Source organism: Schistocerca nitens, chromosome 7 (genome assembly GCF_023898315.1).
Source record: "Schistocerca nitens isolate TAMUIC-IGC-003100 chromosome 7, iqSchNite1.1, whole genome shotgun sequence".
Lineage (NCBI taxonomy): Eukaryota > Metazoa > Arthropoda > Insecta > Orthoptera > Acrididae > Schistocerca > Schistocerca nitens.
This window is the reverse complement of record NC_064620.1, coordinates 277,927,937-277,954,747: the sequence shown is the minus strand read 5'-3', so window position 1 is coordinate 277,954,747 and position 26,811 is coordinate 277,927,937. Positions and strand designations below refer to the sequence as shown.

The window sequence follows — 26,811 nt, the reverse complement described above, 5'->3', positions numbered from 1 at the left end:
GAAGCTCTCCTGCGAACCTTGCAGAACTAGCACTCCTGAAAGAAAGGATACTGCGGAGACATGGCTTAGCCACAGCCTGGGGGATGTTTACAGAATGAGATTTTCACTCTGCAGCGGAGTGTGCGCTGATATGAAACTTCCTGGCAGATTAAAACTCTGTAGGACACGAGATACTGGCAGAAGTAAAGCTGTGAGGACCGGGCGTGAGTCGTGCTTCGGTAGCTCAGATAGTAGAGCACTTGCCCGCGAAAGGCAAAGGTCCCGAGTTCGAGTCTCGGTCGGGCACACAGTTTTAATCTGCCAGGAAGTTTCAGTGACATAATATTTATGTTTATTATTTCAGTAGTAGTACGTATACAGTGTTTGTAATCACCACATTCTAATATTTATTCTTATTACCAAAATTAGGAAAGTAGACATCTTGTTTTTCTTAGAAGTAGTCAAAAAAACTTTATTGTGTAACTCTGTGTACTGAAGTGAGGAGAGAGGGAGAGAGAGAGAGGGAGAGAGAGAGAGAGAGAGAGAGAGAGAGACAGAGAGAGAGTAATGTTGACTCTGTTGTAGCACCCTTTGGCTCCTGTGTGAGGTCAAAATACAGGAGCCACAAGATGTCTGGAGAGAGCATATCCACTAACTCTAATAACCAATCCATCATATTGTCCATTTTCAAATTCTGTGGCAACTCTACTATTGTCCCAAATGCATGCCTCTTGCATGGAATCCAGCCAACAACTTACCACATTCAGAATCTTCATCTCGGCATCACAGATGTTTTATGTATTGATAGAAAAGAAATCCTTGCAATTTCTGTATATTTCTGCTTGTGCTCTAGAAGGACAAAGTATGGGTTTATGTACACATCCTATGGCCCTGATGGATGTTCGGGGATCTAGCAGTTCAACAGAATTCTATTTTGTTCCTTGATATACTTTCCTGGTTCTGTGGCATGGACACTTACGGTGGATTTAAGGCAATTGAACTGTTTATCACACTGTTAAAAGTATGATGGATGTTAATGAGATCCCCTGCTATGCCCAGCCTCATCAGCAAGAGACAGTGATCATGACTGTGTTCGAATTAATGTATGTGTATACATTGCCTTATTCTGAAGAAGGCCTTTTACCTTAAAGCTTACTTTGTTAGCAGTCTTTTTGTTGTGCCTGTCTGTGACTCAACATGTACACAATATAGCGAGTAGCATAATATTTGTCATTATTCCATCCTTTATTCTTCATTGTTTAAAAAAGCTTGTGCAGATATCTCATAATGTGAGAAAATTTTAAACTTTTTCCCTCTTTGATTTTTCAATATTGCAGACATTTCCTATCAACCCCAAAGCTTTGACTTTGGGTGAACTTTATGGTGAATTTAACCTTGCAACAAATGAGTGGTTAGATGGTGTTCTGTCTTCCATCATGCGTATCACCTGTTCAGATGAATCACCTGATGAAAAATGGATAGTCTTTGATGGACCAGTGGATGCCGTCTGGATTGAGAATATGAATAGTGTGATGGACGACAATAAGGTTCTGACATTGATTAATAGTGAGAGGATTACAATGCCAGAGCAGGTGAGGATGTAAAAAGCAATTTCAGTAGTTTTGAAGTAGTAATTGTTCTGAAATGTAATGAAAGATTTAAAAGATTATCTGTCACACATGTGCTATATTCAATCACACCAATTCAGTTTGTGAGAAAACTAGAGCTTTATATTTTGTTTGAAAATTCTTTAAAAATACAGTATTCCAAATATTTGAACCATAAAAGCATTGTGATTTACTTCATCAGTCTCCTTGTGGTAGGAGTATTTCAACAACAATTGAGTTCCTTCAAGGAAGAGGTCCTTTCCAAAACAAATAATTCAGTATCAGTTTGCAGAAAGCCAGAACATATTTGAAGAAAGCCAGAACATGTAATTTATAATGACTGACAGCAAGTGCACCAGTAGTCATTTGTTGCATTATCACTATACTATTCTCTCATTGACTGCAAAACTTACGTGTGTTGTCTCCCACGACTCCTCTCCCCATTGCTCAAACCTTAGGTCCATTGTTGTTAGTTGGTACAGCAGTACAGCAGCCCTGTCAAGAAAATATTCTTTTGATATTTTGCTTAAACTGCTATCAATTTGAAGAAAATTTTTCTTTTCAAGGAGTGTTTTCCCTGGATGAACATGAAATACTATCAAGTATATGAAATACTTTTGAAACTAATTCCTGCAAATGTTGCAATACTTTGGCTATGTCAAGAGTACCTTCTATGTTGAGGACATATGAATGGCATTATCACACAGTTGAGGACATGTGAATGGCATTATCACACAGGAATGCAGGTGGTAGACTTCTAGTCATTATTATGATACTGGGAAAATCAGTAAGTCTAAAAAGGAGATAGCATACAAAAACCCATTCCAGAATACTTATGATATTTGTATGAGATCTGTGCCAAATAAGACTAACAGATAATATGGAACATATGCAAAGAAGGGCAGCACCAATAATCAAAGGTTTGTGCCAGAGGAGAGTGCCACAGAGATACTAAAAAACCTGATGTGGTAGATGCTTAAAATAGTCAAACCTGATCTGTCAGGTGCTTGAAATAGTCATCAACTATCCCAGGGCGTTTTACATACAAATTTTCAAGAACTAGTATCAAGTAAGGAATCTAGGAATATTCCACAACCCCGGACGTATCTCTCCCAGAGGGAGCTGTGAAGAAAGGTACTTCAATTACTATCCTCTCCGTTGGATTCTATCTCCTCTGTAGAAAGTACAAGATCTCTCATTACCCATCCACTTGACTGCAAGTGGCACGTCAGTGGTAGATCTAGGTATCCTGTACTGAGTGGACGGTGATCAGGGAGGACCCAGGATGTTGCACTAATCCCAATAACCAACATGTTTGAGGTGCTGTCTTTCACTGAAACTGAAACTGATCGAGTGGGACTCACGTTACCTGTTTTGGGGAAATCTGTTTTGTCCAGTGCCAGGAGGAGGCAAACACCAAAGGGTAAGGGTCCATTAATCGTTGGCAATCCAAATGTGCTGCGAGTGATGGTACCCCTTAGGGAAACAGAAACAAGGGCCTGGAAATAACACCAGGTGCGCTCAGTGTGTATGTCTAGGGGCCTCATTCAGCTTGTTGAAGAGGCTACTCCAGCAGCCATTGAGGGAAGAGGGAACAGGGAGCAACAAACTGCAGGTTGTGGTGCACCTTGGAACAAATTATGCCTGTCCCTTGGGGTCCGAGGTCATTATTTGGTCATTCTGGCGACTGGCAGGGTAGGTTTAGAAAATCAGCCTTGTGCATGGAGTTTCAGTGAAGCTCACAGTTTGCAGTATTGTCCCCAGAACTGAGTATGGCCCTTTTATTCTGAGTCGACTAGAAGGACTGAACTGGAGACATTGAAAGTTCTGTGACACGCAAGGCTGTGACATCCTGCACGTGTACCATAGGGTTGAGAATTGTAGGGTTCCCCTAAATAGGTCAGGCATGCACCACACATCAGATGCTGCTACTCAGGTAGCTGATTGTGTGTGGGGTGCACACAGGAGTTTTTTAGATTAGGCAACTCTGCATTCAATCCAGATAACAATAGCTGAAGGAAACTCAGAGGTATCAGTGTGAGATCACAAGAAATGCATCCCATAGGTGAGAGTATTAAAATTCTAATGGTAAACTGCTGAAGCATTCACAACAAAGTGCCAGAGCTTGAAGTGCTCATGAAAAACTGTGAACTTCACATAATATAGGTACAGATAGCTGAGGTTGAAACTTGAAATTGAAATCAGTGAGATTTTTGGGGAAAATTTGAGTATATATTGAAAGGATAGGCAAGTGGGAAATTGAGGTGGTGTGTTTGTGACAGTAGGCAAAAAACTCAAATCCACCAGGGTAGAAATTGAGCTTCATGTGAGATTGTATGGGCAGGATTCAATATCAGGGATGGGCACAAAATGATAGTTGGATCCTTCTGTTGCCCACCAGATTTATCCCCTGATGTAGTTGGAAACTTCATGGAAAACCTCAGTTCACTTGTATGTGAGTTCCCCACTCATACTGTAACCACTGGTGCAGACTTTAATAATCCAACAATTAATTGGGAAGATTAATATTTGTTAGTGGTGGGTGTGATAAGATATCCTGTGAAACTTTAATAAATGCCATCTCTGAAAACTAATTAGAACAGACAGTTAGGAACCCCACCCATAATGGAAATACACTCCTGGAAATGGAAAAAAGAACACATTGACACCGGTGTGTCAGACCCACCATACTTGCTCCGGACACTGCGAGAGGGCTGTACAAGCAATGATCACACGCACGGCACAGCGGACACACCAGGACCCGCGGTGTTGGCCGTCGAATGGCGCTAGCTGCGCAGCATTTGTGCACCACCGCCGTCAGTGTCAGCCAGTTTGCCGTGGCATACGGAACTCCATCGCAGTCTTTATAACACTGGTAGCATGCCGCGACAGCGTGGACGTGAACCGTATGTGCAGTTGACGGACTTTGAGCGAGGGCGTATAGTGGGCATGCGGGAGGCCGGGTGGACGTACCGCCGAATTGCTCAACACGTGGGGTGTGAGGTCTCCACAGTACATAGATGTTGTCGCCAGTGGTCGGTGGAAGGTGCACGTGCCCGTCGACCTGGGACCGGACCGCAGCGACGCACGGATGCACGCCAAGACCGTAGGATCCTACGCAGTGCCGTAGGGGACCGCACCGCCACTTCCCAGCAAATTAGGGACACTGTTGCTCCTGGGGTATCGGCGAGGACCATTCGCAACCGTCTCCATGAAGCTGGGCTACGGTCCCGCACACCGTTAGGCCGTCTTCCGCTCACGCCCCAACATAGTGCAGCCCGCCTCCAGTGGTGTCGCGACAGGCGTGAATGGAGGGACGAATGGAGACGTGTCGTCTTCAGCGATGAGAGTCGCTTCTGCCTTGGTGCCAATGATGGTCGTATGCGTGTTTGGCGCCGTGCAGGTGAGCGCCACAATCAGGACTGCATACGACCGAGGCACACAGGGCCAACACCCGGCATCATGGTGTGGGGAGCGATCTCCTACACTGGCCGTACACCACTGGTGATCGTCGAGGGGACACTGAATAGTGCACGGTACATCCAAACCGTCATCGAACCCATCGTTCTACCATTCCTAGACCGGCAAGGGAACTTGCTGTTCCAACAGGACAATGCACGTCCGCGTGTATCCCGTGCCACCCAACGTGTTCTAGAAGGTGTAAGTCAACTACCCTGGCCAGCAAGATCTCCGGATCTGTCCCCCATTGAGCATGTTTGGGACTGGATGAAGCGTCGTCTCACACGGTCTGCACATCCAGCACGAACGCTGGTCCAACTGAGGCGCCAGGTGGAAATGGCATGGCAAGCCGTTCCACAGGACTACATCCAGCATCTCTACGATCGTCTCCATGGGAGAATAGCAGCCTGCATTGCTGCGAAAGGTGGATATACACTGTACTAGTGCCGACATTGTGCATGCTCTGTTGCCTGTGTCTATGTGCCTGTGGTTCTGTCAGTGTGATCATGTGATGTATCTGACCCCAGGAATGTGTCAATAAAGTTTCCCCTTCCTGGGACAATGAATTCACGGTGTTCTTATTTCAATTTCCAGGAGTGTATATTGGATCTAATGGCAACGAGTAGATCCCTTTGAGGATGTCCACATCGAAAATGGTATCAGTGACCATGATGTGGTTGTATCTGCAATGATTACCAAACTACAAAGGACAACTAAAACAAGGAGAAAGATATATATGTTCAGTAAATAGATAAAAAATTCAGTAGTGTTATATCTCAATCAGGAACTTGAAACTTTCGGCACAAGGCAGGAGCATGTAGAGGAACTCTGGCTCAAGTTTAAAAGAATAGTTGACCATGCACTGGATAGATATTTACCCAGTACAACAGTTCATGGGAGGGAACATTCATGGTATACAGTCATTCTAAAGAAACTTCTAAAGAAGCATAATAGGTCTAAAACGAAGCATAGGGCTATAGATAGAGAGATGCTGAATGAAACGCATTTGGCTGTCAAGAGAGCAATGCATGATACCATCAGTGACTACCATAGCAGAATGTTGTCAAGTTATCTTTCAAAGAACCCAAAGAAATTCTTCTCATATGTAAAAGCTGTTAGTGCCACCAAAGTTAATTTCCAGTTCCTCACGAATGAGACAGGAACTGAAATTGAGGGTATCAGAGCAAAAGCTGAAATGCTTAACCTTGTTTTCAAGTGTTCCTTTATGCAGGAAGACCCAGGAGAATAGCCCCAGTTTAATCCTTGTACCACTGAAATTATGAATGAAGTAAGTTTGTGTCAGTGGTGTTGAGAAACAGCTGAAATCATTAAAACTGAACAAAACTCCAGGTTCCGATGGAATACCTGTCAGATTCTATACTGAATTTTTGGCTGAGTTAGCCCCTCTTCTAACTATAATCTATTATAGATTCCTCCAGTATAAACCGAGTCCAGTTCTTGGAAAAAGGCACAGGTAACACCTGTCTACAAGAAGGGTAGTAGAAGTGATCCACAAAACTACCATCCAATACCCTCGCCAGCAATTTTGTGTAGAATCTTAGAACATATGCTGAGCTCAAACATAATAAGTTATCTTGAACAGAATGACCTCCTCAGTGCCAGCCAGCATGAATTTCGAAAGCATCGATCATGTGAAACCCAAATTGCACTTTTCTCACATGACATACTGAAAACTTTGGATCAAGGCAACCAGGTAGATGTAGCCTTCATTCATATCTGGAAAGCATTTGACTCAGTACTGCCCCCGTGCTTATTGTCAAAAGTATGACCATATGGGGTATCAAATGAAACGTGACAGGATTGAAGACTTTTTGGTAGGGAGGACATGGTATGTTATCTGGAATGGAGAGTCATTGTCAGATGTAGAAGTAACTTCGGGCATGGCCCAGGGAAGTGTGTTTGGACCCTTGCCATTCACATTGTATATTAATGACCTCGCAAACAATATTGGTAGTAGAATCAGACTTTTGGCATGTGATGCAAATATTCAGCCAGATCTTGATAAGATTTGATTGTGTTGCAGAGATTGGCAACTTGCTCTGAATGTTCAGAAATGTAAAATTTTACACTTCACAAAATGAGAAAACATTGTATCCTATGACTATAATATCAATGAGTCACTGTTGGAATTGGCAGATAATATGGCTTACTTATCACAACTACACATGTTTGTAATCACAGACTTTGTTAGAGGTACAGCTACGTATCCAGAAAGTCAGTTACATACAAGACTATTCTTGTTAGCTTTGTAATAACAGTCAGTACCTGTTACATTTATCTTCTTCGATGAGTTCAGGATACATCAGAGCTCAGTTTATTGAATCAGTTGAACAGGCTTGAATGTGAACCTGTCGCAGTTAGGCATTAACTTATCTTAATCAAAACTGTTTTGTTGTGTCTTCTCTTAGAATATAAGCAACCTGACATTCATTTTTTCATTCACTGCTTATTCATTTCTTTATTTTAATTATCTTGGAACTCTCCGTCACTTCATCCTATGCAGATAATATCATTTCAAAGTTGCAGTTCTTATTGATCTGCTTCATTTTATTTGCATCAATTCCATAATGTAATTACCCTTCCTTGTTTTTGCTTTGTAAGGTGATTGGATTTATCCTTACAGTTCTTGTCCTTCTCTACACCACTTGTAAATTTTTCTTTAATTCTTCGCATCAGCTTGCCTCTTTCCTGCCAAGAAAATAAGTACCTGTTTTGAAAGACTGGGGTTTGAAATCTTCTATTATTTCTGTTTCTGTCAACTTTTCTTTTAGTTGTTTGTTTTTTGTACTTCATGAGGCTGCAATAACTCATACTGTATATCCTAGCTAGGTAATTGATGTGAAGCTGGGTGACATACACAGTTTAACACTGATGATATAGATGCTTATTTGCCATATGCAAAGAAAATATACTAATGCATCAAAAGATATGTATATTTCCTTTTAATATCTTCCAGTGTTTGAAGACTTCACTGTTGATCTTAATATTTCCATAACAGGTTTCTTTATTATTTGAAGTAGAGGATTTGGCTGTTGCATCACCTGCAACTGTATCACGATGTGGAATGGTCTACAATGATTATAAAGACCTTGGTTGGTGGCCATATGTTAATTCATGGCTTCAAAAGCAGCCTTCTGAAGACTATCAGAATGAGGTGAGCACAGAATCCATACTAATATTATAAATGTGAAAGTGGCTCTGTTACATTTTCATGGCTAACCTGCTGGACAAATTTTAATGAAATTTGGTGTGGAAGCATCTTGAACCTTGAGGAAGAACATAGGCTAAAAACAAAAATTGATCCCTACAGAGGTGAAGTGGGGAATGGAACATCTCTTCTTACATCAGTGAACATAAACCGTATCACAAAGTTAAATAAACTTGTTGTATAATGTTCACATTGTGTAATGAACACCTACTTCAGTAGCATGATGCAACGATGTGCACTCCTGCCCTTGTCCTTCCGTATGCACAGCTCAGCAGAGATGCTGCCCATTCCACCACATCATCCTGCATTGGGGCAGTTGGCTGCAGAGAGGGGGACAGGGGCACAGGGGGGAAAGCAGTACACATCATGATCTCTGCTTACCCAAAGAGGCAGACACGTGTGGTCAGCTGATGCTATTGTGTGGACAAATATTATGAAATTTGCGCTGCACTGAATTACAAATTACATATTTGCTTTCATTGACAACTTAATGCTATTTAATGATTTTAGTGCCCAACTTGAGTCCTTGAAACAGGCATCCATTTTATATTTCCAACTCTGTATTTAATTTAGTTTTGATAATATAGTCACACATTAAACAGTTGTTTACCAATTTATTGTTTTTATTTTTTCATGATTCTTTTTGCTGTGAATATTTATTACTTATTTTTATGGACAATAAGTTATGTAAGCAAAGATTTGACATATGGCAAAATAATAGACACATATTCATTACATAACTGTAGACCAGCATTACATACACACGTAGATATCCATGGAGATGTAGAGCTGCAGATAGGCACAACAAAAAGACTGCAACAAAAAGACTTCAAAAACAAACGAGATTTCAACCAAAAGGCCTTCTTCTAAAGTAGGCAACACAAGGACATTTACACAAGCACAGCTCACACACACACATGACCACTGGCTCTGGCTGCCAAGGCCAGACAGGAAGCAACTGCACGTGATAGTAGGAGCAATTTGAATGGGGGTGGGGAGTAAGGAGGAGGCTGGAGTGGGGATGGGGAGGGATAGCAGGGTAGGAGTCGTGCCTGTGGGAGCATACAGGGAGGTTGTGGGGACAGGTTAGGGCAGCTGGTTTGAAGGGAGATCGGGAGAGGGGGGCATGGGAGAGGAGAGAGGTAAAAAGACTGTTTTTGCATTGGTGCAATAGAAGGCTGTGTAATGCTGGAGTGGGAGCAGGGGAGGGGATAGGCGGGTGAAGGACAGTGACTGACAAGCATTGAGGCCAGGGGGGTTATGGGATCATAGCATACATTATAAGAAGAGTTCCCATGTCCACAATTCAGAAAATCTGGTGTTGGTAGGAAGGATCCAGATGGTGCGGCTGTGAGGCAGTCGTTGCAGAATGCCAGCATCTGGTTCTGTTCAGAGCAGCCGGAGATGTGCTTACATGTGTCAGTGTGTGTGTATTTTTTTCTTTTTTGAAGAAGGCTTTTTCTGGAAGCTTAGTGTGTAACAGTCCTTTAATTGTGCCTGTTTGCAACTCAAGGTGTCATCTTTACGGTGAGTAGCAATCTGTCCTTTTCATTATTGTTGATATTTCAACCATGACATTTCAGTGTTTGATTAAATTTCTTATATGACTTTACAGTATCTTCCTTGTTTCACAGATGCGAAGCTATTTTGAAAGATATGGAACTTTGATATTGGATTACAAGCGACTAAACTGTGTTGAAACAGTTCCTATTTCTGACTTCAACGCTATGACTTCTTTATGTAAGCTTCTTGAATGTTTAGCCACAAAAGAAAATGGAATTAATCCAGCAGATGAAGACAACTTTCCACTGATGGTCAAACTGTGGTTTCTGTTTTGGTATGATTTTTCTATTGTTTCATATCAGGTTTAGTCATCAGGTCTTAATGAAGAATAATTGAACATTTAAGTTAAAATTATTACCTTGGCCCTCAGTGCACGAGAAAATTGAACTTTGTGCTTCCAGATAAGATTTTTCCCTTAGATATATAACGTGATTAATTTTGTCTAGAAAGAAAAAAATAATAATAACAGGGATAATATTTTTTTTTAATTTGTGTATGTGAATGACATGGTAAACTTATTTTATAATTAATCCCATCCTATTTGTAGCTGATGTGAGTAATACAACTTCACCCACAAACTAGGGTTTCTGAACGTAACAAATTCTTGCTGACCACAATTGTAAATTTTGTATAAAATGTAGTAGAGTGGTGGTCCAACAGCCAAATGTGTAAATGCCCACATTGATACCAGTGTAAACGGGCTGTATTAACAGGCATGGGACTCCAGTACCTGTCACCAGATTTGAACGTGGGTTCTCTGCTGGGGGAGGAAGAGAATGGCTCCTGATGACAGGATAACAATATTTATTGATAAAGTGCAATAGGTTGGTTGTGGGTTCTCTGGGTGAGGTCTACTTCCACTCATAATGTTCTTGGAGGCAACGGAGGTGACAGACCGGCGGACGTTCACATGTGTGCCCACTGCTGCGTCTGAAGCTCCCCTTGTGTCACTCGAATGTGCTGCCTCAGTTCTAATTATATGGTTTTGAACTCTCTGCCAATACTGGACTTGTACCATATTTACGCAGTTCACTTCCTTTGAGACTGTGGCTTGTCACTACTAATTACTTTACAGTTCTCCCCTTTATTACACAATTGAACCTTGCCTCATATCATTCTCCAAATCCCTCAACATGCTAACTAACATTGCATTGCAGTAAGCACTGCGATCCATCACCTAAAATATGATCCTGTCCTCAGAATCCTGTCTGCTGCAAAGGCTCCCCCACTGTGGTTTTGAACCAAAAGACTTACCTGATGGAAGGACTGCACCAGTCGTCAGATTTGTCCATCTACAAATTCTGCCACAGTGACCCCATTCCAGAAGTCAACAATCTCTCTTCAGATCCTTAAGCTCATCCCAGAACCTCTCCTAGGAGGCTGTGCCTCACCTCACCCCTACCACTTCCCGCACTCCTGCCTTCGTACTTTCTATGTGCTTCCTAATGTCCGTAAACCCTACCACCGAGGACACCCCATTTGGCTGGTTACTGTGCTCCCACTGAAAGAATCTCTGGTCTCATAGACCAACACCTTCAGCCTATTACCTGAAACCTCCCTCCATACATAAAAGACATCAACCATTTCCTCCACCAACTCTCCATGGTTCCTGTTCCTTTACCACATGGTTCCCTACTAGTCTTTATTGATGCCACTTCCCCTTGCACTAACATCCCTAATGCCAATGGATTTGCCATTATTGAATAATATCTTACCTAATGCACAGTGGATTCCATCCTAGAACCTCCTTCTGGTCACCGTGATCAAATATATCTTCATCCATAATTACAACTTTGAAGGCCTCACTTACAAACTAATCCATGGTACAGTAATGGGCACCCAAATGGCACCATCCTATGCTAATCAATTCATGGGCCATCTAGAGGAATCCTTCCTAACCATCCAGAATCCCAAACCCCTCTAGAGGAATCCTTCCTAACCATCCAGAATCCCAAACCCCTCACTTCTTTCAGATTCATTGATGACATATTTGTGTTATGGATCGAGGGTGAGGACACCCTATCCACATTCCTCCAGAACCTCAAACCTTCTCCCCCATTTGTTTCACCTGGTCCTCCTCAACCTAACACGCTGCTTTCCTTAAAGTTGACCATGGCTACATCAGTACCTCCACCCATACCAAACCTACCAACCACCGGCAATACCTCCACTTTGACGGCTGCCACCCATTCCATACCAAGAAGTCAATTCCATACAGCGTAGCCACCAGTGGCCACCTCATCTCCAGTCACAAGCAGCCCCTCTACAAATACGCCAAGGGTCACACTGAGGCCTTATAGGCCAAAATTACTCTCCAAACCATGTGTGGAAACAGATCTCCTGTGCCTTATCTCTCCAGTAAGCCAGTCTCTTGAAGTCTCTCTGTCCAGTCACAGAGGACCACTGCCTTCATGACTCAGTACCACCCAGGACAGGGGCAACTGGATCACATTCTCTGTCAGGGTTTCAGATACCTCTCGTCATGCCGTGAAAGGGGAATGTCTTACTGACTATCCTCCACCACTCTTACAGTTGTATTCCAATATTTGCTGAACCTACACTATATCCTTGTCCATCCTGGCATCATACCTGCTCCCAGTCCCTTGCCTCATGGCTCATATTCCTTTAATAGACATAGATGCAAGATCTGTCCCATACATTGTCCCACAACCATCTATTCCAGTCTAATGGGGAATGTCTTATCCACTATCCTTCCCAACCCTCTTACAGTTGTATTCCATTGTCCACAGAACCTACACTATATCCTTGTCCATCCTGACTCGACACCTGCTCCCAGTACCTTGCCTCATGGCTCATATCCCCGTAATAGACATAGATTCAAGATCTGTCCCATTCATTGTCCCACAACCACCTACTCCAGTCTGATCACAAGTGTCAGCTACTCCATTAAAGGCAGGGTTAGTTGTGAAACCAGTCATGTTATCTACTAGGTGAGCTGCAACCACTGTAATGTGTTCTATGTGGGCATGACAACCAACAAACTGTTTGGCTGCAGGAACGTTCACTGACAAACTGTGGCCAAGAAACAGCCAGACCACATAGTTGCTGAGTACACTGCCCAACACATTGTTCTTCACTTGAGCAGCTGCTTCACATCCTGTGCCACCTGGATCCTTCTTACCAACACTAACTTTTCTGAATTGTGCTGGTGGGAACTCTCCCTGCAAAATACCTTACATTCCTGTAACACCCCCCCCCCCCCCCCCCCCAGATCTCAACCTTGTTTGGTCACTATCCTTCACACACCTATCCTCTTCCCTGTTCCCACTCCAGCATTTCACAGTCTTCTGTTCCACCAGTGCACCAATCTTTTACTTCTCCATGTTTCTACCACCTCCTTCTCCACCCCTGCCACTCCCCTCCCCCAATCCATCTATCCTCCCAACCGTACCTAGCTGCTTTTTTACACTCTCCTCACTTTATATCTGTATGCTCCCACAAGTAGCACTTTACTGTCTCCCTCCCCTACCCTGCTATCACCCCCACATCCCGCCCCCATCATATATCTTGGGCATACTTTCAGCAACAACAATCATAAATGAAGTGTCTTGAGGAATGAGAAAGATATTTAGTTTTAACGAAATCCAATTTTTATCTACCATTACTTTCTGTTTTTAAGCAATCCTTTACAGTATTTAAGAGATTTATAGTTACAAATTCTTTTGTGATGGATTTGTTATATTAAGTGTTCTTGGCTCTATAAAAATTTGAGCTTCTCTCAGTGTCAGAAAAGCAGCTGCTTGTCAAAGAAGTAGTGGTATCTAACAGTTGTTAATAATGTGGTATTTTGCTGTGAGACAAAGAGATTACATTGGTGCCAAAGATGAAATGTCATTGGCAATATCTTTTTTTCCATCATAGTTTACAATACAGAACATGTAACTCTTCAGGCTTTCCCGGGGAGATCTTGACATGTGGAATAATCGGGTCTACTGCCGGATTTTTGTGTCGCTCTGGCACAATATTTCGGCCACGTAACTCGTTGCCTTCTTCAGGTGCTACCTGAGACTGCCGCGTTGGAGGATCTTGTCCAGTACTTATGCCCAGAGGGCGCTGGGTGCTCTCTCTGCCGTCCGCACCCGTCTGACGCTGCCTGTAATGTGTTGTCTCTTTCCTGGTGCTCCCTCAGACGTCCGCGCCCGACTTGGTCGCCATCTGTGGCAGCTCTCTGACGCCCGTCCTGTGTCGGGCATTCCGTTCGCGGTCCGTGCCTGCCTGGTGCTGCTCCTGAGGTTTTGGCCCTGCCCTGGTGCTCCCACGGGCGTCTGAGACCGACTCGTCCACCATCTGTGTTCGTGGTAGCTGTCTGGGGCCGGATACATGTTTGCTGTTCCGTTCGTGGTCCGCACTCACGTGACGCTGCTCCTGAGGTGCTGGCACTTCCCTGGTGTTCCCACGGACGTCCGCGCCCGCCCCATCCACCATCTGCAGTTGTGGCAGCTGTCTGTGGCCCGTCTTACGTCGGGCACACCGTTCGTGGTCCGTGCCCACCTGGTGCTGCTTGTAAGCTGTTGTCTCTTCCCTGGAGCTCCCTCGGACGTCCACGCCCGACTTGGTGCACAGTGTGTATCGTAAGCGTACCCACACTGACTTACACCTTCAAGCCAGCAGCTGCCACCACCCGGCACAGAAGAATGGAGTCTTGAAAACATTAGTTCACAGGGCTCGGGCTCTGTCGGACACGGAAAGTGTGGCCACAGAGATAAAACATCTACAGCTGGTATTCAGCAGAAATGTGTACTCCTCCACAGACATCCAAAGGGCACTTCGTGCTACCAGCCAACCACAGGGTACAGAAGAGGAGCCAGAGGAGGCGAAGAAGGTGACATACCTGCCATATGCTGGACCTATTTCTGCAAAGATCAGCAGAATTCTTTCGAAATATGATATAAAGAGTATCTTCTGTCCACCCTCCAAAATTGGGACAATGCTAGGGAGTGTGAAAGACGACCTGGGGCTACGTAAACCAGGCATTTACAACATCCCGTGCCAATGTGGAAAATCATACATTGGCCAGACAACCAGGACGGTGGACGTCAGGTGCAAAGAACACCAGAGGCACACCAGACTCGGACAGGCAACCAAATCTGCCATAGCGGAGCACTGTCTGGAGCTCGGTCATTCAATGGACTACAACAACACCAAAATAGTGACACAGACTCCAAGATTTTGGGACAGTGTTATAAAGGAGGCCATAGAGATCAAAGTCACAGACAACCTAATAAACCGAGACAGCGGTTACCAGCTCAGCTCGGCATGGAGTCTGGCTTTGGAGCTTATCAGGGCCCAACGTAAGGAACCAAGAAACTCCTCAAGAAGTAGTAACACTGCAGGAGAAGCCCCAGGCGGGCGTGGACCACGAACGCAACTCTCGACGCAGGACGGGACTCTGACAGCTGCCACAACCGCAGATGATGGACAAGCCAAGCACGGATGACTGTCAGAGCACCAGGGAAGTGCCAACACCTCAGGAGCAGCGCCAGGCGGGCACGAACCGCGAACGGAACGCCCGATAAATGACGGGCCTCAGAGAGCTGCCACAGATGGAGACCAAGTTGGGCGCAGATGTCTGAGGGAGCTCCAGGGAAGAGACAACAGCTTACAAGCAGTGACAGGTGGACGCAGACTGCGAATGGAGTGCCCGACGCAAGACGGGCCTCAGACAGCTGCCACAACTGCAGATGGTGGACGAGGTGGTCGCAGACATCCGTGGGAGCACAAGGGAAGTGCCACCACCTCAGGAGCAGCGTCAAGCGAGTGCGGACCACGAACAGAATGCGAAACGCGAGTCCGGCCCCAGACAGCTACCACGACCACAGATGGTGGACGAGTCGGGTGTGGACGTCTGTGGGAGCACCAAGGCACCTCAGGAGCAGCACCAGGCATGCACGGACGGAACGCCCGACACAGGACGGGCCTCAGACAGCCGCCACAGATAGTGAACAAGTTGGGCGTGGATGTCCGAGGGAGCACCAGGGAAGAGAGAACACATTACAAGAAGCGCCAGGTGGGAGCGGACGGCAGAGAGAGCACCCAGCGCCCTCTGGGCATAAATACTGGACAAGATCCTCCAATATGGCAGTCTCAGGTAGCACCTGAAGAAGGCAACGAGTTACGTGGCTGAAATATTGTGCCAAAGCGACACAAACATCCGGCAGTAGACCCGATTATTCCACATGTCAATACAGAACATACTTCTATGCAGTGTCTTGGTATAAAGTACCTTTGTCAATGTATGCAACTCTATTGAAGTTGTTGACACACATTCTAATTTCCACAGTCTCATTGTTGTTTGAGTCACACTTATCTTTCTATCACTGTTTTTTGTTTTGATAAAATAATTGTAGGACCTTGTTTATTTTCTGTCTTTCTTACTCCTGCAAGGCCATTAATGACCACACCATCATATGCTCTAACTTAAACAACACCAGAAAAGATTGATTTATTTATGTTAAATATATTAATACATTTTGAATGCTCAAGTAGCATCTAAAAACTAGTTTTACTATTTCAGCATGATATGGTCTCTCTGTGCTTCAGTGGATGAAGAGGGTCGTAAAAAACTTGACACTCTTATTCGTGGTATGGAAGGATGCTTTCCCTTGAAGGATACTATTTATGAATATTATGTGGATGTAAGATCTCGCAACTTTGCCTGCTGGGAAGTTATGCTCACAGGAAATTGGAAATTTGATAAAGAGTAAGATGCAGCTAATACTTTGTTAGTTTACATGAGATAAGATGATAGCAGTTCCCTTCTGAGACAAATAATTTGTCGAAAAATTCACTTTACATTAGAATCACTATTTCCATTGTCATTGCTGTTGAATCTGCTTTGAGGTGGCATTTGTGGTTAGTATTAAAGTAACAAGAATTTGTATTTTTCTTTTTCATTGTAGCCATAGTAACTAGCCTTGGCAAACTAAGGCAATGAACTAAATGGTAAATTTTATAATAAAATCTATCTAATGTCTTTTATAGTATTTTGGCTATGCCAGTGTGTATTCCAATGTCACAAATTAATCATGAGGGCTTCAGTTTTTATGTAAGAATCTTAAATGGAATGCCAACACATCACAAACATGCATGTGAAAATGTTGTTGATTTCCTTTTGCATATTGCATCACAGTGAAGCAACTCACACATGTTCAACATACACAGCTGAGAGTGTTGAATAAAGAACGTCCCATGGTCTGCAGTGAATAATTTATCATACAGCAAATAATTTACAGTACACTTTAAATGCTAAAAGACTGTAACTGAAGCACATATTCTCAAGTAAAAGTGATGTCACAGATTCTTCAGTCATCAACAGAGTTATCTATAAAATAATAACACTCAACTTAAAGAAAAAACTGAAACTCAGAACAGAATACAAAAATTATTTCTGTATTTTTACTAATACACAATGCCATTAGAGCACACCATATTTTTCAATTAGCATACCTTTTATTTCTAAATTTAATTTCTCAGTTACAAAATTATATACCTTTAAATTAGGGACATGAACTTTGCTTTAAGTGTTGATGACTCTTTCTCTTGCTATTTAAAGTAATTGTTTTTCAGATTACCATTCTTCAAGATCATTGTTCCAACAGTTGATACTGTACGTTATCAGTTTCTTGTTTCAGTACTCCTTTCAAACAGTTATCCTGGACTCCTTGTTGGACCTGTAGGAACAGGTAATACCACTTTGTATTTGGTTTGGACATAAAATAACATTATGTTAAACTAAATACCATTCTCTTAACAGACCTTTTATGGGAAGTATAGTAATTATTAATATGTTGATAAATATATGTTATGTTGTTTATTCCTTCTTTTCTGTTTAGGAAAAACATCTACTGCACAAACTGTCCTTGATTCATTGGATCGTTTGAAATTTTCCTTGCTTGTACTGAACATGTCAGCACAGGTATGAACAAAATATTCGTTAATATATTGTTAGAAACTTTTTGTTTATGTATTACTGATGTACAGCTGTAATTTATAGAGAATGTATTCATATAATTATTGTTGAAAAGTTTCCAGCAACATTTTATACTGCTTATCTCTCGGTGAAAATTTATTTCCATCAGGGATTATAGGGCATGAGTTTGCACTGACACAATTCAGAATTCCTGGTTTCATGAGCCATATAATAGCGGAAATTCATCTACTTGTTTGTCAAATCATATCTAACCAGAAGAAACATTGTCAATTTAGTTCTTTTATTCTTGATAAATGTTACTCTTTATGGAACCTTATAAATCAGCCTTATAGAGTTGTAAAAGGCAGCTGAAATGTCACATAAGTGCAGTTCACTCTATGCTTAACCGTAGGAATCAGGCATTGAGAGATGACTTTTCAGTAACTTTTCAGACTGTATTATGTTTTTCTACTCATCATTATCAAATGTCTTATCCTTATAACACTATTTGTCCCATGGAAACATCTTTTTGATTATAATCACAAGTTTGGATATTTCTACCCTGCCAGGTATGTTCAGTTTATACAGCTATCATCAAATAGTATTTTCCGAATCAGGTTGTTTTGGTTAAATGAGTTCTGAAATCAGTTGTTTGTCATATCTTTTCCCATGTGACAGTCCTTTTCATTAACCAAGGGAAACTCCGGGTTGGAAAATTGACAATATTATGAAAAGCATGGGTTGGTACTCACTGTATAGATGATATGTTGAGTTGCAGACGGGCACAACGAGAAGACTGTTCCACATTTAGCTTTTGGGCAAAGCCTTCTTCAAAAAGAAACACACATACAGAATGTTCACTCATTATGTCTGATGGGGGGCCTCAGCCGAGATATGGAGGAAGCCTTGCGTTGCATGGGTTCTGAGGCAATCCTCAATTTGTACAGGTGGCTAGCGAAAGTGGTGAAGACTGCTGGCCTTGCCCATAGGATGCAAACAGAGCTCACAATTTCCAGCATCGTTCTCAGAGTTGATTGGGGTCCTTTGATAATCTTGTGGTGTTGCAGTTCTTCTTGTTATGTATGGCTTGCTACAAAATGGGAAGAGGAATCCCACCTTATGCAAGACACTTTTTTTCTGTTTTGTTTCACCCAGACATGTTTCAGCACATTTTGTGCTATCTTCAGTGGGTTATTTTTTATTTTCTAACTCTAAAATTGTTGTTACATATTAACATTCAGCAAAACTTTTGGTACATAATATGTGCAATTGTAAATGAATAATTGTTGTAAAATTTTATACATCATTTGTTCATAGTTCTCTGTTGAGGTACTTAGCAATGACCTGATGCACTATGTAACTATTCCTTTTTTATTTTATTTTTATTTTAGTTTTAATTTCATACTTGCTCTTAAACTTTCTTTTAATCTTTGTTGAAGTGCTGCCATGGCAGCCATGTTTAAAATTCACTTTATAGATTAATATCTCAGTACAGCACAGTCAGTTTTTCTGTGACTGCTAAAGAAAATCTTGATACAGAAATCTCATTCATCTCATCATGTTTCAGTGTGTGTTTCAAATATATCTTGTTATCCTAATATTATGATTACATTCCTTCAGGGTTATCTGTTATTCATGCAATAAGACAGGACGTTTGACAAATAACAAAGCTGCTTTTTTACTTGGGATTTTATTTGTGCACTCATGCAGTTTTTTTTTTTTTTTTTTGCGTAAAAATGAAAGATGGTACCAGGCTGTTATGTGAACCATCACAGCTGACATCAATCATGGTAGTGAAATGGTGTGTATGTATCAGTCTGTTGTATGAAATCAGCACAGTGGGATGGGTCATTTTGGAGATGCAACAAAATGGTACAAAGCAACTATCATGTTTGGATGTGCCCATTACCACACCATCAGTGAAGTTGCCCAACTTGTTGGTGTAGTAATATGGATGGTCAAAAATGTTTATGAGGAGTAATGTATCTCTTGAAGCTTATAATGTGGTGAACAGTGATTGTAAAAAGGTGCTAACCAGCAGGGACAGGAGACAAGTGCCACTCCTTGTCAACGACGGTTGGTTTCAAATACAGGAATTGGTGATGTCAGTTAATGCAGCCCATATAAACTAGTTCTGAGCTCTCATTGTGAAGGGAATTGTGTGCAGTGGACATTTTAAGTTACTTATCTCACAAAAGATCATTACTCACAGCAGAGCGTAAAGCTGCATTGTCAAAATGGACCAAACAACACCAAAAATGGTCAGTAGTTGATTCGAGGCATGTAATGTGGTCTGACGACTGGTGATTTTATTTCTTTTAAAGTGATGTAAAGTATGAAATACATTGGTAAGTCAATGAATTGTACTTGTAGGTAATTATGTCCACAGGTGATTCTCTGAGATTTTGGAAGTGTTTGTTGATCATGACTCTGGACCACTCATTCAGTTACTGTAAACATTCTTGGTGAGCACGTCTTGCCATTTCTTCTACATGTTCGTGTTGATTATGTGGCAGATATGTTATATTCTGAGATGACAACAGCCACATTCACAGCACTACAAACTTACAGCCACAGTTTGATGAACATTCAGACACTATATCACACCTGAGTTGGCCCACTAAATCACCCACTATTAATCCCAATGAAAATGTGTGAGCTCATTTGGGACATTGGTTGAAACATCCTAATCCACATCCCCAAAATGCAGTAACTCTAAGGGATCTAATCATCAATGAGAAGCTCCAGCTGGGTATGTCATACCTGAAGAAACTTATGTACCTTTTTCTTGTGAGATTGTGATCATTATCGAGGCTGAAGGTGTCGTTCCACTAAGTTAATGTGAGTTCTTGTGGGAGTTACTAATTTTTTGCCTGGTGTACTTAAGTGCTCTAAAGATTTCTCACAATTGCATGCACTCATCTGTAAATAGCCAGCCTGTAATCATATGTAATTCATAAAGATAGGTCCTATAGCTTCACTTGTCCTTCGTCATTACATATCTTTGTGATTTAAGGAACACAGAAATAACTTACTAAAATAATTATTTTCTGATGTAAACTGAAATATGTTTGATGTTGGCATGTTGTGTGCAGACATAATTATAGACTACACAAATTCATTGGACCACCAATGTAATTTACACTTTACATCACTTGAAACAAGTAAAATCACTGCTTGTCAGACCACACTACATGCCAGTATCAATATTGAATAACAATACACTCCAATATATTTATTTACATTTGTGCTTAGTACAGTTTCTGTGTAAGGTATGGTAGATGATACACTTCTTTATAGCATATGATAACAATTGTATGAGGAATGGCTTTAAATTCTCCAAAGAGTAACTTTTTTATAGTGGAGTGCATGTCCCCTGTTTTGTGTGCTTATAGGAGTGAAGCCTTTGGTCTACTGAGGGACATACCCTCCATTTTAGGTGATGACAAAACAATAAAATGAAAATTGTTCACTTTTGTGTGGCATGAGAATTCCTGCCTAGTTTACTTGGATGGAGATTTTTTTTTCTTTTAACGTGCAACAGTGGTATGACTAGATCTACTGGAACTGTTTGTGACTTCTCTTGTTACTGTGGCTATCATTATATGGCCTTTGCTTTTCGGTTTAACAGAGTACTCCACATTCAGCAGTACCATGTTCTTTGAAGAGTGCTGATGACCATACTGTTGAGTCTTCAACAATTTTAAATTCATCTACCCATCCTTCCACCTATCCATCTGTACTTCTTTGTAGTCAGAAATATCCACCTTTAATGTGTATAATTTTGTCAGTCTGCTTCAAATTATTATTATTATTATTATTATTATTATTATTACTTGTGAATATGCCCATGAAGACTACACAAAGTACATATAGATGAGAATTTAACTTCAGCTGTACCCATATTTCTTTCATGCTCTTTCTGTGGGCTTCCTTTGTCTCTTCAGATCATGTTGATCCACACTTTTTCTATGGCTTTTTCTTCATGGGGAACATGCCGTCCTGATTTTTGGATCTGAAGATGTTGCAGGTTTGGACATCTTCTGAATTAATTCCTGCCATTTTCAGATCAGTTTTGATCTCTCCAGCCCATTTCATTATTTCCGTTTTGGCTTTGCTTCTGTTGTCAAAAAACTGACTGTTTGTTTTGTAAGTCTGTCTATGTTCTCTCTTTTAATGTGTCCATAGAAGGATCTTAACTTGTGTTTTCTTATGTCACTTTCGATATTTGTGTATTGTTTGATTTCCTCATTGCTTCTGGATCAGTATTGTTCATCTACATGTTTGTGACCTAGAATTTTTCTAACAATTATGCATTCCTTTTTCTCATTAATTTCTTTTATTATTATTCCTGTTTTCCAGACAACATCTCAAAATGTGCAAGATACCATTGAGGGCCGAGTGGAAAAAAGGACAAAAGACATCTATGTACCTGTTGGAGGTAAAAAGACACTGGTATTACAGAGTTAAGGAAGAAACGATATGGCTCACAGCATGAGAATATAATGAACATTCTCTAATTTGAAGTATACATATCACATTTATTTCTCCCTTTCTTTATGCCATTTTAAGCAATGTTGTTTCTCATTATTAACAGTAAGTTTAACTTTCTGCATTCTGTTTCGCTTCACATTTCTTTCTGACTTTATAATACAGAACTCAAGCAATATTAGAAAATTTCACATGTCTGAGATTAACATCATACAGCTAAGAGTGCATCCATGAGGATTTATGGAATTGGTGGTATAGCCAACCAATGAATAATGTCTTATCTAACTAAAAGAATGCAAAAAGTTGTACTTATAATTCAAGCGATTTAAACAAGAGAGATTCTCCTGAGAGGAGAAATCACTTATGGGACAGCATAGGGCTCTACCTTAGGTCCACTATTGTTCTTCATGTACATTAATGACCTTCTATCTAATATACAAAAAGCAGAATTATTTCTTGTTGTGGATGACATTATTATTGTAATCAGTTCAAATATTCGTATAGCAACTGAAGAAATGGTAAATAATGTTCTTGACAGTATTCTTGGTTGTTTTCTGTAAACAGTCTCACTCCCAGTTACAAAGAGACAAAACATATTTGGTTCTGTACATCTAAAGGTACTACACCAATAATAAGTATAACACATGATGAGGAAAAATATATCTAAAAACAAAGATGATGTGACTTACCAAGTGAAAGTGCTGGCAGGTCAACAGACACACAAACAAACACAAACATACACACAAAATTAAAGCTTTCGCAACAACCTGTTGCCTCGTCAGGAAAGAGGGAAGGAGAGGGAAAGACGAAAGGATGTGGGTTTTAAGGGAGAGGGTAAGGAGTCATTCCAATCCCGGGAGCGGAAAGACTTACCTTAGGGGGAAAAAAGGACGGGTATACACTCGCACACACACACATATCCATCCACACATATACAGACACAAGCAGACATATTTAAAGACCTAAATATGTCTGCTTGTGTCTGTATATGTGTGGATGGATATGTGTGTGTGTGCGAGTGTATACCCGTCCTTTTTTCCCCCTAACATAAGTCTTTCCGCTCCCGGGATTGGAATGACTCCTTACCCTCTCCCTTAAAACCCACATCCTTTCGTCTTTCCCTCTCCTTCCCTCTTTCCTGATGAGGCAACAGTTTGTTGCGAAAGCTTGAATTTTGTGTGTATGTTTGTGTTTGTTTGTGTGTCCGTCGACCTGCCAGCACTTTCATTTGGTAAGTCACATCATCTTTGTTTTTAGATATATTTTTCCTACATGGAATGTTTCCCTCTATTATAAACATGATGAGGAAAGAATGACCAGGGTGCAAACTTTAAAATTTTGGCTGTCCTTATTGATGAGAATTAAAATTGGAAAAATTACATTTTGGAACTTGCAAAACAACTTAGTTCAGCCACATTTGCAACATTTTCATTTTGAATCATTGCAAACCTGGAGGAACAACAAATCAGGAAGGTGAAATATTTTTCTTATTTTCATTCAGTAATGTCATATGGTCCGCAGCTTGTGGTCTCGTGGTAGCGTTCTTGCTTCCTGAGCACAGGGTCCTGGTTTCAATTCCTGGCAAGATCAGGGATTTTCACCTGCTCTGAGATGACTGGGTGTTGTGTGTCATCTTCATCATAATCATTCATTCCATTACGGTTGGAGGAAGACAACGGCAAACCACCTCCATTAGGACCTTGCCTAGTACAGTGGTGCGGGTCTCCTGCATCGTTCCCTACATCCTGTCATGAAGCATGGGACTACATTTCCAATGTCGTATGGAATAATGTTCTGGGATAAGTCATCTTTAAGAAAGTCAGTCTTCATTGCCCAAAAACAGGCTGTAAGAACAATATGTACTGTTCACACTCAGTCATTTTGTTGACACCTGCTTAAGGAGTTAGGCATTTGACTAATGTTTCACAGTGAATGTATTCCCTTATGAAGTTTCATGTAAATAATCCAGTGCTGTAACCAAAATTCTTGACCACTTATTAAGTGATATAAAATGTCTAACAGGCAGCAAAGTTTTGAAAACAAACTGAAACAGTTTCTCCTTGATAACTCATTCTGTTCCATAGAACACTTTCTATTTTTATAACGTATAAAAGGTGATGGGTAAGAATTAGGTACTCACATGTATAAAATAAAAAAAAATTACGTGGCCATTGTGTAGCCTTATTTACAAGTGAATATGTAATGCGAGTGTAAAACGAGTCGTTCCACATCATTACGATTAATTGTGCAACGGATCCATGGAACATGAAACTAACGGACTACCTGGCAATATGGAAGGAAGATTCTGGCTAAATAATTTAGAAGTCAAGGAGAACACTCACCAAGTAGCAGAGCCGTTGAGTTGTTGACAGGCACATACAAAAGAAAATGAAAATTTGCTCACAGGGGTTGTCACCCAGCAGGCAGAGTGTAAGAGCACCTGTAGTGTGTGTGTGTGTGTGTGTGTGTGTGTGTGTGTGTGTGTGTGTGTGTGCGTGCGTGCGTGCGTGCGCACGTGCTCTAGCTAACAAAATATTTCTTCCAAAAGCTAACAAGTTTTAATTCTCTTTTGTATGTGCCTGTCGATGACTCAATACTTTTGCTATGTGGTGAGCAGGTATCCTTCCTTTTCTGCAGTCCATACTTTGTTAGAAGCTGTGTTTTGAGGTTCACTCCTGACACTTCCCATACTGTGAAAATGTTACACTTTTAGTCAAATTTCTAATAAATGGTTAGTTCTCTGTTCCTTTTAATGTAAACAATTAATTTCTCATTTTATTAGAAGGTTCGTTCACATTTCATGCAAAAGATACAGTTAAAGTGCCAAAGAATACAATTGTACATTTCATCTTAGATTTTTCATTGTTCAATGAATACAAAATTTATTCATTAATATTAAATCTGTAGATCTGCAAATAAGAACTTTGTCATTATATTTAAACTGCTACAGTAATGTATTTAGTTTAGTGTGAAATGAGATGAATTTGATACAGTAACTTGATTTTGATATGTCACTGATTTAAGTGATCCATTCTAAATGAACTGGTCTTTTAGTTTTTATGTATCATGTTCTGTATATTTCACCATGAAGTGCAGCTTTCAGGGGTGTGAAAATACAGGAGTTATACATTATCAAAGAAAGCAGTTATTAAACACTGCATTGTAACTATCATTAATTTACTGTAGATTGTTTGTTATTACATGTGCTAAACATAACACAGTAAAAAAATTAAAGGAGAACCACAACATTGGAGTAGAGGCATCTGTTTTCTTCAGTTATTCTAAGTAGCTGATATTAATCTCCTGCTGTAAGCTTTTTGCCAGTATCTACATGATCATGTCAATAGTGATATTTATCATAGTACATCAGTTATTAGAAGAAAATCTTATTAGGAACCACACAATAGCTGCAGTCGATGAATCTTAAACGTGACTCTTCAATTACTGTAATTATGAATTGTGGGGCACCACCTGCATAAAATCCATAATTTGTTGCTTGCTTTAACAACAGAGAACTATGTACAATGAATATTTCTACTTGTCATATAACTAATATGAATCTTCCTCCTTGAATCAAGATCTCAGAATATTTGCCATAAGAGTGCCAAAAAACATGTGTTTTTAATGTCCTTTTAAACTTACTAATGGCACTTTGTGTGTGTGTGTGTGTGTGTCTGTGTGAATGGGAGTTTGTTAAGTGTTAGCCGCAGAACAAGGATATCCGCTCTGAACCCAAGACTAGAAGGCAAATTTTACAGGAAGCTATTTTTCTTTTTTGTGTTGTGTTTTTGTGAATTACAGATGAACTGAAACTGCCTTTTATTATTGGTTTGAATACTTTCACGGAAATGTGCTGGGAAATTAGTTTAAGGTTTCCCTGATTTTTGAATAGGCCTGTACAACACATGTTGTTATCTGCTCTGTATTCTTAATACTTTGTGTTACTCAATATATTTCATTTCTCTTTAACGTGCTATCTGTGTATGCACTTTAAATTTTTGCTGTATGCTTTTATTTTTAGGCAAAATAATGATAACATTTATGGATGACCTCAATATGCCTGCAAAAGAAGAGTATGGCTCACAGCCTCCTCTTGAGCTAATTCGTCAGTGGATAGATTATGGGTTTTGGTATGATCGACAAAAACAAAAAAAGAAGTACATCAAGGTAACTGCTACTTAATAAATGTGTGTGTGTGTGTGTGTGTGTGTGTGTGTGTGTGTGTCCGTGTGTGTGTGTGTGTGTGTGTGAGGGAGCTGGAGAGGGAGAGAGAGAGAGAGAGAGAGAGAGAGAGAGAGAGAGAGAGAGATTATTACCCTATGGAAAGTACAAGTATATGGGCTGAGCTTGGCAAATTTGTGCAATGTTACGGTTGTTTTGTTGCAGTATGCCTACTAGGTCTAGTAATAAAGGAAACAAATTTCCTATATGATTTCACAATAACTGTGAATAATTTTCTGAATAAAACTGTCTAGATTACTAAAATTTCTTCATTGTTCCATTTTGGCTACCGCCATTATCAGTTATGTGCAATTAAGATTAAAGGAACCTAA

General features: G+C 40.8%; 1 protein-coding gene across 1 annotated transcript in view; it reads left to right on the top strand.

Moving 5' to 3' along the window:
• The window catches only part of LOC126195572 (dynein axonemal heavy chain 2), a 957,657-nt gene that overhangs the window by 474,497 nt on the left and 456,349 nt on the right, over positions 1-26,811 (top strand). The window contains 8 exon segments of the mRNA XM_049934198.1: positions 1,317-1,571; positions 8,065-8,220; positions 9,909-10,111; positions 16,373-16,558; positions 17,425-17,540; positions 17,691-17,773; positions 22,130-22,208; positions 26,280-26,425. Coding sequence (XP_049790155.1) covers positions 1,317-1,571; positions 8,065-8,220; positions 9,909-10,111; positions 16,373-16,558; positions 17,425-17,540; positions 17,691-17,773; positions 22,130-22,208; positions 26,280-26,425 — 1,224 coding nt within the window.